Source organism: Podarcis bocagei, assembly GCF_964188305.1.
Source record: "Podarcis bocagei genome assembly, chromosome: 1".
NCBI lineage: Eukaryota > Metazoa > Chordata > Lepidosauria > Squamata > Lacertidae > Podarcis > Podarcis bocagei.
The window spans coordinates 132004442-132018113 of record NC_138125.1 but is presented as its reverse complement, the minus strand read 5'-3'; the positions used below and the strand labels follow the sequence as shown (position 1 = coordinate 132018113).

The 13672-nt window shown below is 39.3% G+C and overlaps 1 protein-coding gene across 16 annotated transcripts in view; it reads right to left on the bottom strand.

The window, feature by feature from the left end:
• ABI2 (abl interactor 2) overlaps positions 1 to 13672 on the bottom strand; it is a 63474-nt gene that overhangs the window by 15682 nt on the left and 34120 nt on the right. For 9 of the 16 annotated variants that reach the window (XM_081176975.1, XM_081176982.1, XM_081176983.1 and 6 more), the window contains exons 2-4: positions 10081 to 10248; positions 7429 to 7605; positions 4943 to 4960 (exon numbers count right to left, since the gene is read on the bottom strand). In XM_081176975.1, the coding sequence (XP_081033101.1) occupies positions 4943 to 4960; positions 7429 to 7605; positions 10081 to 10143 (258 nt within the window). In that variant the 5' untranslated portion in view covers positions 10144 to 10248. The remainder of the gene's footprint in view (positions 1 to 4942; positions 4961 to 7428; positions 7606 to 10080; positions 10249 to 13672) is intronic. The other 7 variants (XM_081176984.1, XM_081176985.1, XM_081176981.1 and 4 more) reach the window with 1 other exon arrangement.

Sequence of the window (13672 nt, the reverse complement as noted above, 5' to 3'; positions counted from 1 at the left end):
TCCAGGTTCGATACACACTAAAAGGCAAGCTAGTAAAATGCTTTTTTTAAAAATACCGTATTTTTCCATCTATAAGACGCCCCCATGTAGAAGACGACCCCTATTTTGGGGGCAACAAACAATCGCCAGTCCACCCTCTGCACTATCCACTGATTTTTGACATTATTTTTTTTGGTGGGGGGAACCTAGTCTTATACACGGAAAAATATGGTAAACTCCATGATTTTTCTTTTAGGGTTGCGTGTGACTCAACCTCTCACAATCACTGGGCTTCTGTCCTCCGCCAGAGGTGCAATGAAAAGTTCTGTGACCTTGTGGGGTTTCCACACAAAAATCACAGCATTTAGAACAAGAATTTATCTTAAAATAGGTTGAGAGCTACTTCACACAGTCAAAGTATGCCATTGTCTTTGAAGCAGATATAGTTACAACAGGAGCCATGATTGGCCACAGATCATCAGCATGTACACATAAAGAGGAAAAACTCATGTGGCCACTTTTAGCATGAATGTGAACACTGCAACAAGTTAAGAAGCCTTTAAAAAGCTAATATAGATTACAAAATGTAAGCAGTATCACATGTGTGTCATTTTAGGATGCAAGTGCGAAGGAAGGAAACCCACCATATTCAATTTTATTTCCGTGGTCACAATCTAGGGAACAATAAACCCTGTTGTGTTTGGAGCTTGGGTTTTACAGCATAACAGCTCCACAACACACAAACTGATTTTGACACGAGGATTTTCAGAAGCAGCTTGTTAAATGACAAGATATTTTAGACTTCTAAGAAAAGAAAGCAAAAGTTTCTGTGGGGACGATTAAACCCTTAGCATCGCTGAAAAGGTTTGTGGATTGTGGCACATATGCCTGACACTAAAAGAGAAGCAACTTTGATTTTACATGGCTATTTTAGAAGCCAGAAATGACTAAGATGTTTGCCATTTTCATTACACGGCTTTGATTTAACAGTATCCAGATTGGCAAGAAGCTAGGGGTAAAGGGGGGGGGGAGTCTGTGCAAGTGAAAACATTAAAGAAATCAACACCCTCAAGGAGGATGCAAAAAGATGGAATCTTTTAAAAAACATACATAGCCCCATTTTCTTGTACTCAGCTCTGCTACTTAGTTCAGAAAATTAAGAGCCAACAGAGCTGTAACAAGCAAGGAAAGGAAAAATAAGCTACAAAATTGTTTAAGTGAACTAAGTATCCCAAATATATATGTATTTTCCCAAACTAATAACTGGAAAGCAGGGGAGAGAAAGAAGAGGTTCTTAATTTATCTTCAGAATGAACTGTGAAGCTTCAACAGAGAACAGTCTTTGTCAATTACACTTTTTTTATATTTCCCTTGATTAAAATTCAGAACATCATCTCTCCTTCTCCCAACTGCTTTAGGAGCTCGCTCGCAATAATCTAATATTGCTCGCATGTCATGCAGAATTATTAAGGAGGAAAGCACTGCTGAAACAATGAAAACAGCATTTCCTCACTAAATGTGTGTGTGGCGTAGGCAGCAGCAAATACAAATTCTTCAGCAATAGGTATCAAAGTGGCCTTCAAGCATACCCTGCAGATTTTAGGTTGGTGTTTTGCATTAGTGTAAACAGTGGGGTGCAAGAGGAACATTTCCAATGGACACTGCTGCTTCCAGGGTCCGGGACAGAGGGAAAGGGTTCCTTTCCCCACACAGCCCCTCTTCTCTCACCCAAGCATGAGGAGTAGGGGAAAAGGTCTGTACAACTGCTGAGGCTTTCCTACTTCACCCAAAACCAAGAACCTGGCAAAGGGAACAAAGGATCTGCGCACGGGGTTGGTTCAATTGCAACACCTGACAAACAATACATATGTGCTCCAGTCCACACAAAAACTGGCTACATCTGAGAAGCTACTCCCCAGGAGTTGTTAGATCCCAACCCCCAGCTGGCATGGACAGGGTGATGCGAGTTGTAGTTCACAACATCTGCAGGGCATCATATTGGTCACTTGGCCAATATGATAGAAGACTTGGGTTTTGAGAAGGCCCAACACTGGAAATGCAGAATGTGTACGCCTCTGCAGTCAGCCTAGTAGTGGAATGTTTTTATTGGTCCATAAATGGAATTAAATAAATATATCTAGGGGAAGTCCCTTTCCGCACTGCACCCCCTTTTGTCAAAATTTATACCAGTTAAGGGCATGGGCACACAAATGGATTCGCCATTTTCAGCTCAAAGATACTTGGAAAACTAAGGTGAGAGTGACACATCTGCTTTGGGGGCTGAGGGCTCCTTACCATGGTCAGCTGCATCAGATATGTTTTTTTATCACCTTCAATCATTGCCTCACATTTGTATGCCACCCATTCAAGGAGCTCAGGGCAGTATACACAGAAATTACCCCATATTATACTCACAAGAACCCTGTGCGAAGCAGATGAAGGTGAAAGAGTTTGACAGGCCCAAGGACACCGAATTAGCTTTGTGTCTGAGTGAAGATTTGAACGTGGATGTCTATGATCCAAGTTCAAAAGTCTATACCATGCTGTGTTCAGTTAACTAGAATCCTAGACGTAATTATGTCAATATGCATTGGTAGCATTATATGTTACTTAGTGGCAAGTCCCACTGAGTTCAATAGTACTTACTCCTAAGTAAGACTGGCATCTTTCTTAAATGACAACAGTTAGCTATAACACATTCTTAAAAGTATCCTCCATAGACCATTAAACGGCTTCTTAACTACCTTCTGCAGACTGATAGGTTGCTCTTCCTGAAATCTGATTACAGTGGTGCCCCGCAAGACAAATGCCTCGCAAGACGGAAAACTCGCTAGACGAAAGAGTTTTCCGTTTTGGAGGTGCTTCGCAAAACGAATTTCCTATGGGCTTGCTTCGCAAGACGACAATGTATTGCGAGTTCCTGCTGGTTTTTTTCCCTCCCCCCCTTTTTCTAAGCCGCTAAGCCGCTTATCAGCTGATCCGATCAGCAGATAAGCCGCTAAAAGCCGCTAATAGCGCTAATCCGTCAATGGGCTTGCTTCGCAAGACAAAAAAACCGCTAGACGAAGAGAATCACAGAACGGATTCTTTTCGTCTTGCGAGGCACCACTGTATATTCTTAAAGTAATGAAAGACAACATATTAAGTAGGCATCTAGGAGCCAGGCATAAGGGATCCATTAATGATTCTAGTGTTGGCTGCTTTTTAAACTAGCTGCAGATACCTGCCAATCACTGACAGAAGATGGCAAGTATAGATAAACTGGCTAGATTATGGGTTGGTTAATTAATAAGCATGGGTGTTGAAGACACATGTTCCAAGCTGGACTTTAACAGCAATTTCATATGGATAATTCCACTCAGTCTAGCTCAGACTCTTAGTCTCAATGGGTCTGAGCCCCATGTTGGGCAAAAGATTCCTGCACTATAGGAGGCTGGATTATATTACCCTAGTGGTCCCTTCCAACTGTATGATTCTATGGTAATTCAGCTCTTAACAAAATAGAAGGGAGAATAGGATTCTTAGAATGATGAAATGCTATCCTCAGAAAAAGGGGTCAGAAATGGTGCTTGCTTGCTACTTCAGTTCCGACTGAGCACCTATGCTCAAACTCCTAAACTGATGTTGGAAAGCAGTAAACACATACGCAGAAATATTTAAGATGGAGGAATTGTGTAATGTTGATCCATTTTTATGAGAAGCTATTTTTCCGCTATCCTTAAAGAATCTCTCATCTAGGCTAAGATATGAAGCTGCTGGAAATAATTTGAGTATACAGAGCAAGATAGGAATAATTTCATTTCCTAAACCCGAGTTTGGCTTAATTCTTCCCCATCACAGTTGTTTCTCATGACACCGGAAAGCATGCCCCACATTTCCAAACTTGAAGGAGGTTGCCTTATGTTAAATTACATTTTAATTATTAGTATAATTAAACATAGTGAACAATCAATTACCTGATCTTTACATTTCTAATTAGTTTCAACCAGATTTCAAAATCTTCCGCTGCTTTTCCAATGGGAGCTACACAATTAGCTCCATGTGCTCAGGGGGATCTGCAATGTGCTTTTCCGAACTGGCAAACCAAATATGTTGCACAACAACTAATTCCTGACATGTCAAGGACTGGAAAGAATATGTTGTTCCAATAAAAAACCAGAAACCCACTGGATGCCGGAAACCCTTGAGCACACGTAAAAGTAACTGAATTTTTAAAATGTCTTTGGATGCAATTCTAAAAGAGTCGGATCACAGATTAAATGCCATCAAGCATTTCAATCAGATTGATTTCCAATGGAATTTAGGCATGCCCATCTTTTTCTATATTGTAACTTTTGACTGCAAACAGCATGACATGAATGAATGTATTCAAGCATGACAACACTGAGAAAAATGTTAAGCTCCTCCTAATACTGTTCAAAGCTACAAAGTATGGGGGAATCCATGTAAATAAGGGCAGTCTCACAATATAGTTTACGTTTTTTATTTGAGCATAGCCATTTGTGCCAGTGTACTGACTTGCAATAACAGTCTAATGTAAGTACTATACATACTTCCTAGCAGGTTTGGAAGTCCCAAAAGTGGGCTGTAAATGGCTAACTGGTAAACATCACTTTTTCATAAAAGAATCATGCCCCACATTACTTTTGATTTTTCAAGACAGGCAAGCTTGCAAATTCAAGCACTATTAATAAAAGTAAGCAAATTACATCATATATAGGATAAAAAGATCATTACACAGTGGGAGATCAGAGGTCACAAATATATATTTTTTTATCATGAAAATCATCCATTATCCAGATCCTTATGGTCATCATTTTGTTATGCTTTAAAAAATGTTTTAAGACCAAAGAATAGTGTTCAAGGTGGTATTCCCTCCCACCCCACCCACCAGAAATTATCACTCTCCCCGAATGTAATAGTCTAAAGAATAAGAATGAAATTCAGCCCTGTCGTTTCTTACCTTAAATCTAAGCAACCACTTAATGCATAAATGAAGCAAATAAAAGAGGTAAGGAAGAAAAGCATTGAAAGGTTAGTTGAAACTTCAGGATATGAAGAGAGAAGGGGAAAAAAGAAAGAAGTTAAGCATTTAGCATCAACAAAATAATGTATCAGTAGATCATAGAAAGAGTGATTAAAGCAGAATATGTAATGGTTTTCGAGATGAAATTTATAAAGCCACTATTAGAACCATCTTAAGACACTATTAACTCCAAGGTCAGCACTCAATGTTTCAAACACTATTTCATGAGAGACAGCTAGAGAGCCACTATTAACCCGCCCATGAAACAACCTCCAGCAACCAACATCTTATTTCTACATGGAATAAGTTAAAAAAATTATTTAGAGTAATATGAAGCAAATCTAACTACTGCATGTACAATTTCAACCAATTGAGAAATAATAATTTTCGGGTTTTTAAATTATATGTGTGGCATATTTCACAACTCCCATTCAATATCAGAGACAATGAGTGTGACCAAACTTTACCCAATATAGATCTTCTCACAAGCCTTCTGCTGTTTAACCTAACATCATTAAATGAGGTTTCATGGAACTGCATACACTACTTGATCAAATATACACATTACTATTTTTGATTTATTAAATTAAAATCCAAAACTTTTTTTCCCTCATCAATTTTGCTTGATAAGCCAGTCATGGGTCCAGCTTATTCACTCTACTTGTGAGATGTAGCTAACAAAAAGTAACTTTTGTAAAAGGTTTTCATAGACATGGTTTATATCATTGCTCCGCAGAACTTTTTTTTTCAAAATAACCTTTAAAACCAGATTGTTCATGGTGATTACAAATAATTTAATTGTATTATAATTGTAAAAACCAAGAGTTTTTTAATGTTATGTTTTTACAAAAAAAAATATGCAGAGCAGCTAATTCAGAGTGGAATTGAACTAAAATCTCTAAATATCAGCATTAGGTTTTATTCGGCTACTTAAAGAGCTCTACAACTGATTACCACATTTTTAAAGCTTTAATGATTAAAGATAGTATAACACTGTAACTACTGTCTATGCATTTTTCTTTCTTCTTCAAAAGTTTTTTTATTCAGAATTTCCCTTTCGGATAATACAGTGTGCATGCACTACTTGTCTCCCTGATATTTACACTGCTGAAAAGAGAATGTAACTCCATAAATCAAAGAGACACTGTATTTTCGACACTCCAAGGGTAAACATTAGTGTAACTGGTACAGCAATTTCAGCTTTGTAAGAATCTGAAAAGCTTATAGACATGCGTTTTAAAAGGCACTATAGAACAGGTTTCAAATTCATCAATATTTAGGACTAGTACTTGTTCAAAAATTGTGCATTTTCAGTGAAGTTAACTAATTAAAGTGACACTTGCCTCCAAGCAAAGAATGTTGGAATATATTTGTGTACTTAAACATTCATTATGGCTTCACTGATGAGATTTATCTCCACTTTTTTGAAATGTAAACAGGCATGTAATGCCTGTAGTTCAGGAGCCATCAAATGAGTAACTAAGGCTGCCCTCCTAACCCCACTTACCTGGGGGTAAGCCCCATGGAATTCAATAGGGATTACTTCTGAGTAGGTATGGTTAGGGTTGCACTACAAATTTATTTCTCTGCAAGCTCATATAATTCCCAAGGAAATGAATAAAATGGCATGCCACTATGCCATTATCTTGCTGCAATGTTCTGACTGAATAGCTGTAAGCCTTGCGAATCATTCTTATTCACATTACTCTTGAGATATGCCTAACGAATTGCAAAAATACCACAGGGAAAGGGTACTTTAGGAAAAGACATGCAAGAATCTGAACAAAATTTGAACATGCAATCAGATATGTATCTGCACAAAACAAGCAGACAAACTGAACATGTAACCTGATTCACAATTTAGCACTGTTAGACTCAGCTACAAGGGCTGTTAGAACTACATGCAGACTGAAGCCTAACTATTATTTTTATTTATTCTGTTGATTTAAAAATTCCCAGTACAGACACACAGGAAGCTAATCCCTAGATTTTGCATATCATGCAAATCTGGAAATTGTATTTGATCTTGGAAGCCAATGCAACACACATGGGTGGCATTATATCTGGGTCATGACAACATCTGGGACATGCAAACAGAAAAGGGAGAGGGACATACCCTGTTGTCACAAAGGTACTGTTTGACAACCGAATCCAAAGGAAGGGAATGGCACCAAATGCTTTCTTTCCCATGGTGAAAGCCTTCTACCCATTTCTCAAAATACAGATATCACAAGTAGCCAGAAAAGCAGGGAGGCTGGGGTTTTTGTTTTTTAAAGACTGAGATACAGAAGGAAGAATAGGAGTTCAGTAAAAAGGACCATGATGCCATTTGGGAAAGGGAAGGAGTCCTGCATACAAATCTTTGCATTCTGAAAACATACAGGGAGACTCATAAATCAGAATTATTCCACATTACCACTTACCTTCACCCCATGTCCAATGTCATCTAGGATTGTATAATCAATAGGTTTTCTAATATAGCGAACTGGTCTCTCCAGGTTGGCTGGTGCAATGATTTTGTGAGTTCTTGAAGTGTTTTTATTTGTGGTCAAGATGCCAATTTCTCTTCTGGCCACTTTTTCTTTATGTATGTCAACTGTCTGCGAGCATAAAAGAATTAAAACATTAGAGATGAATGACTGGTAAAATGAATTTATTTAAGACACATTAAGCAAGCTAGTCGGTGTCATTACTATACCTCTAATTTTCCCCTAAGTTCCAATATAATTTATATTTATTCTCATTTAATATCAGAATTTTTGGTTTATGCAGATATACTGTACAGTATTTTCATATTTGCCTAAATGGGATGGGGCAATCTAAAATGTCTGAATTAAGTAGGAATGTTACCATAAAAGCATCCTATTAATGCTATGTACCATATTTTTCCGTGTACAGCATAAGACTAGGTTTTTAAAACAAAAAATTAGGTTTAAAATTGGGGCTCGTCTTATACATGGGTAGTGCTGAGGGGTGTTTTTCTTAATTTGGAGTCCCCCAAAATAGGGGGCGTCTTATACATGGGGGCATCTTATACACAGAAAAATACGGTAAGTAAGTAAACATAGCAAGACTTAAAAGCTAGCCTCTGGTGCTTCTGACGACTGATAGATGGCATATATTGTTGTGGTCATTGCCATGCTCACTATAAACATTTTCCCCAAATGTCAGCTTTAATTTTCTTGTTAGAAAAAGTAACTTGAGCAGATGTCCTGGCAGAGATGTCATTTCCTGACACATGAACCACACATACTGCTCATGCCTCAATGTTTGTACAGGAAGGGGTGGTAGACCAGCAGCACCGGACCCTAAGATCCCAGGAGATTCCTTCCGTAAAGGTATCTCCTCTTATGTTATGCAAATGGTTACAGTTATGCTGCTACCAACAAAGGCCATTCCAAACATTACTAGGAAAGACTCTGCTGAGCAAGCAAACAATTACAACTTTGCTTTGCAACAGGTTGCATTGTGGGAGATGGAGACGAGGGTCTCACCTGGTGACATTCCCTGACCTCATTCTGCAACATGGCATCTTGCAAAAAGCATGAATGGGGCCTAACCACCAGGATCTCCCTTGAAAGGTTTTTGCTTCCTTGCAGGATCCGATAGATCAACTTTCGCTAGGAGGTCAAATTATACTTGAATGTGGAGAACAATACTGCATGGGAAAGCCACTGGCACAATTGGTCATTTAGGAAACTGGCAAGTCAGATTAGAAAGTGAAGAAAAATAAAGTGCTACTATGCAATTGCCATACATCTTTTAACTGAGCAAAAAAAGAAAAACAATACTGCCTTTATCCAGCCATGTACAGACTTCTATTTTGATGAAGTTATAAGAGTCTTTTAAAAGCTCGTTAAAAAACCACCAAGGCAAAGAAATTATTCTCTACACACGTGCTATCAAAAATATTTTTTAATGTTTCAATTTTCAAAATCTGCTTTCAAGTATCATTAAAGCTCTATTAGCTTGCTTTAAACTATTAATACATTGCACACTCTAACAAATTTTATAAACATAACTCTCCTCTACTAAAATCATACCACTTCAATATTTAAAACATTTTGCATGAATGAGTTAATAGTTTTTAGCTGGCCAGAATTATTGTTTTAATTATTTTTTTCCCAGAGAGTAGGGGTATCCAGAAAACAAAAACAAAACACTCATTCTGAAAACTGGGACCTACAGTGCACAATCACAAATTACATTTAAATCTTTTAACCTTCACTAACTCATAATAATCAGTGTATATTAATGTTACACTGGAAATTTTCATGTAGCCCAGCTAGGAACCTTCATGAGTCATGTCCCATTATGCGTATACTGTTTTATAACAGAGACTGTAGAATAGGGAACGGCAAGGTCTGCTCCAATCAAAGCTCTTTACACGCAGGCTATGAAGAAATTTTCCTATTCAGTGTTAAGCAAGTGGAATTGAGACTTCACAATGAAGTTGTTGTTATTATTTTTTTTAACGCACCAGGACAAACATTTATCATATTTAAAAAGGAGTAATCGATTTCCTAGCAGAAAGACATTTCATTCTCCATACTACCCTTGCCTGCATTAATAATGCATATCAAAATTACAAATTTTAGAAAGACAATCAAGATTTTAAACTAACAAAAGTCAAGGTAACAGGAGAAAAAGGGAGAAATGCACGCCACCTGGATTTTTTCCCAATCTACTAGAATTATTCCCCAAAATGTCTTCATTACAAACACCATTTGAAGGCAAAAAGAAAACAAGTCATCTTACTTTTTAAGAAAGTTTGACCTGCTACTGCAAACTGCAGTAAGGTAGTTTTTCCAGATCATACTGATAAGTCAAATTATTTTCAAGTTGTATCTGTGGCAACATCTCTGTGAGTTTCCTAACCTTCCACCACATGAAGGTTGTACAATTTCATCCTCACAACCACCTTGTGAAGATGCTGATTTGTCCAAGGTCATCAAATGCATTTAGTGGACTGAATTCAGATCCCCCCCCCCTATGATCTGGGTCCCATCCTATCCACCGTACCACACTAGGTGCTTGATACAAACTAAGCAAACATAAAGAACAAGTTTTCTCACTTGCGAAATGTGGTTGATTGAAGATTCCATACGCCTAAGCTGGGATGCCTGGATATCCAGCATCTGTAGAACATTGTTGGCCAAGGTGTTGATCAAATAGGCTACACTAGCTAAGGACTGTGTTGTATATGCTTTGGTTTCTTCTAGGGCCCGTTGCTTATCTGTTGACTGAAAGGGAAAAGCAAAATAATCAGAAATGCAACATTTTCATATGAACTACTTTGAGGTAACAGGTGACATTCTCTGCCTGAACCTTCCCACGCCTTGGGCCAATGCGCAGAGTACATTCATGTCTGGCAACTCCTCTTCCACCACCCCCTTCCCACTCATTGTACAGATTAATGGCACCCAGAGACCTCATTGAGGGGCAGTATTTACATATAAATGTAAACTGGGGGGGGTGTTATTGGGTTGTTGTTTTTATTTTGATTATATACAGTGCTTTTTTCTGGGGGGGGCACAGGGGTACGCATACCACTACTGTACACATTTTGTGAATCTAAATTTGGCCTCATTGAGGGGCAGTATTTCAATATGAGTAGGAAAATGAGAGTACCCCTAAACATTTTTTTTTAGAAAAAAAGCACTGATTATATAGATTGTGGTGTTTTATGTTGATATTGTTCTGTGAACCGCCCTGAGATCTCTGGGTATAGGGCAATATATAGATTCCAACAACAACAACAACAACAACAACAACAACAACAACAACAACAACAACAACAACAACTGAGAAAAAAGTTGCCTAGTTTGGTGAGATAATAAACACAAACTTCTCAGCCAATGAGGACAGGTGCACATGCAACTGTAATCTGTGCACCCACCTATCACTCTCTCCAAATACCACAATTCAACCTTTGAAGTATATTTTGGAAATTGTTGTGGTGCACTATAGCGGATATCCTGCCCACAACAGATTTTTAGGTGCCTAAGTGTCTGGAGATATTTCTTGTGCCCTTTTTGGACACATTCATTTATACCAAAATTGACCAATATGAATGAAATACTGCACCCTGGTTTTAGTCTAACATAGATTACCATGACCACTGCAAATATAAATACAGGAAAAGGGGCGGGGAAACCCATCAATTTACCACTCTTACCCTTCCTAACTCAAGTGAACTCCAAAGCGGTTTCTTCCTGAATACCTAATCAGCATTTTCTATACAATATTCACAAGATACTGGCTTCACTTGTACATATGGGAAGCCAAACAAGCAAAAAACCAGGTTCCTGGAGGGAAGATTGTGGCTGCTTGAGTGCCTTTCCTTGGCTATGCTGCTGTGTGGTTTGGCTTTTTGTTACATGCAAACCCTGATTAGTGATTGGTTTTTCCCCAGACAAGCTAAAAGCAGGAGTCCAGGATCAGATGTGAAGTCAAACCATGTCTTAATGCCACGTAGCACAGCAACCAGGGAATGAGATGAGTACAGTGGCCGTGATCTTCTGCCTGGAAATGCCAATGTTTGCTTGTTTGTAGTCTAAGCCATGGCTTAGCGTTATGTACCATGTAGCATATTATGTAGCATTATGCTTAGCATTATGCCAGGTCACCCTGTACCAAGTGAAATATTTAACGGATAGCCAGTTTGCTGCATCTAACTAAATCTCCCCAATGTCCTGTATTCAAATCAAGCAACAATTCAAAGACTAAATAAAACATACAAAGTGTATAGTTCACGGGGCTGAAGCTGCTAAGAGCTGAAGTCCAAGAGCATCTGAAGTGTCACATATTCCCCTATATAGCTGGCAGGAGAACATCCTCCTCTTTGTACTATGTATCTCATGACTAGCCATGTGCCTCATGACATGGTTTTTTCTGCTTCAAGTAACAGAAAAGAAAATATGAGGGGAAAGAAGCTGTGAGCTATTCAAAACTTACAACTTAAGGGAACACCAGCTAAGAAAGACATAATCTTCAAAACTTGCAAAGGTTACATCCTCCCTTCCCGTATCTATTATTCCAACCAGTGCCAAGTGGATGCAGTCAATAAATCAGCACTCCAACATTTTTAGCAAGAGCAGCATTTCTAGAGTCAACGGCAAGCCAAACGTGTAGTCATCTTTCAACTCAAAGCTAGTAATTCGCTTTTTAAAGTAACCAGTGAAATCAGTTTTGGCAACAGCAGAAATATGATTCAGCGTGAAAACAGTCAGAGTCCATTTGGATGAAAACAGAAAAGCTGACCATCTGGTTATCTGTTTCTAAAGCACCAAGTTCATCAGATGCAACTGAAACTGTATTCTGCAACCATCTTAATAACAGGCATTTGTTTTGAGGGGCTACAGCCCATTTTCCTTAATGCCCCTGCTTTAACCCGTTAACTTTGTCAAAGTGAGGCAAATAATTGCAATCCCATCTCTCTACAATTTTGCTATTGCTTATCAACAGATCCTTTAATGTGCTAGGATATTTTATGGTTGACAAGGCTTAGGATTGTGTCATGGCCCTAGCCTCATTTTGGAACAGTGAAATGTGGGGGGCTATTGATGCAATCACTCCTGCTACGTGTCCTCTCCAGTGCTGCAAAGCAACTTTTTCCCAGAGGAGCCAGAAGCTATAAAGCACCATGGAACAAGTTTTATTGCAAAGATGACCAAGCACTTACAAACACATGGTCATGCCTACAACAAGGTTAGGTAAAGGTAAAGGTACCCCTGCCCGTACGGGCCAGCCTTGACAGACTCTAGGGTTGTGTGCTCATCTCACTCTAGAGGCCGGGAGCCAGCGCTGTCCGCAGACACTTCCGGGTCACGTGGCCAGCGTGACGGAGCTGCTCCGGCGAGCCAGCGCAGCGCACGGAAACACCGTTTACCTTCCCGCTAGTAAGCGGTCCCTATTTATCTACTTGCACCCGGGGGTGCTTTTGAACTGCTAGGTTGGCAGGCGCTGGGACCGAGCAACGGGAGCGCACCCCGCCGCGGGGATTCGAACCGCCGACCATGCGATCAGCAAGTCCTAGGTGCTGGGTTTTACCCACAGCGCCACCCACGTTAATACTTTTCACTTTGCTTGGACATGTAAAAGGGTAAAAGAGCATGGGGAAATGATTCATAAAGAATTGAAAAAAATGTTTGAAATTACCCCCCCCCCCGCAAAAAAACAGTCCTTTCTGTTGGGGATAACTCAGACTGAAATTCCCAGGTGTCAGAAAAGGTGATTTATGTATGCAACAACTGTGGCCCGTGTTTTGTTAGCCCCCAAATGGAAAATGAGCAAGGTCCCAAGTGTTCTTCAACACTTCTAATTTATTTATAAGAATCACTGTTAGCCCACCTTTTAGTGCACGCAACATCTCCTTAATTTTCCCAGCTCCTCAATGCTTTTTCCACATAACCCTCACATACTGCAATCCCTTCTGTCTCAACACTCGCCATTCTCCTGGGACCCTTCAGTCACTACCCATTATCATGACTCATCTGCCCACCCCATTCCTGATCTCTGGGTTTCTCCACTTTCTACATTCTCATTCAAGGCAACTATTCACTACCATGCTTCTGTCTCTTTTTCTGAAAAGCTCCTAAAAACCTATGTGATTTTCCCCCAGGCAAACTGACCTTTACTTCCCTTAAAGAAACTGCACTATTTGCC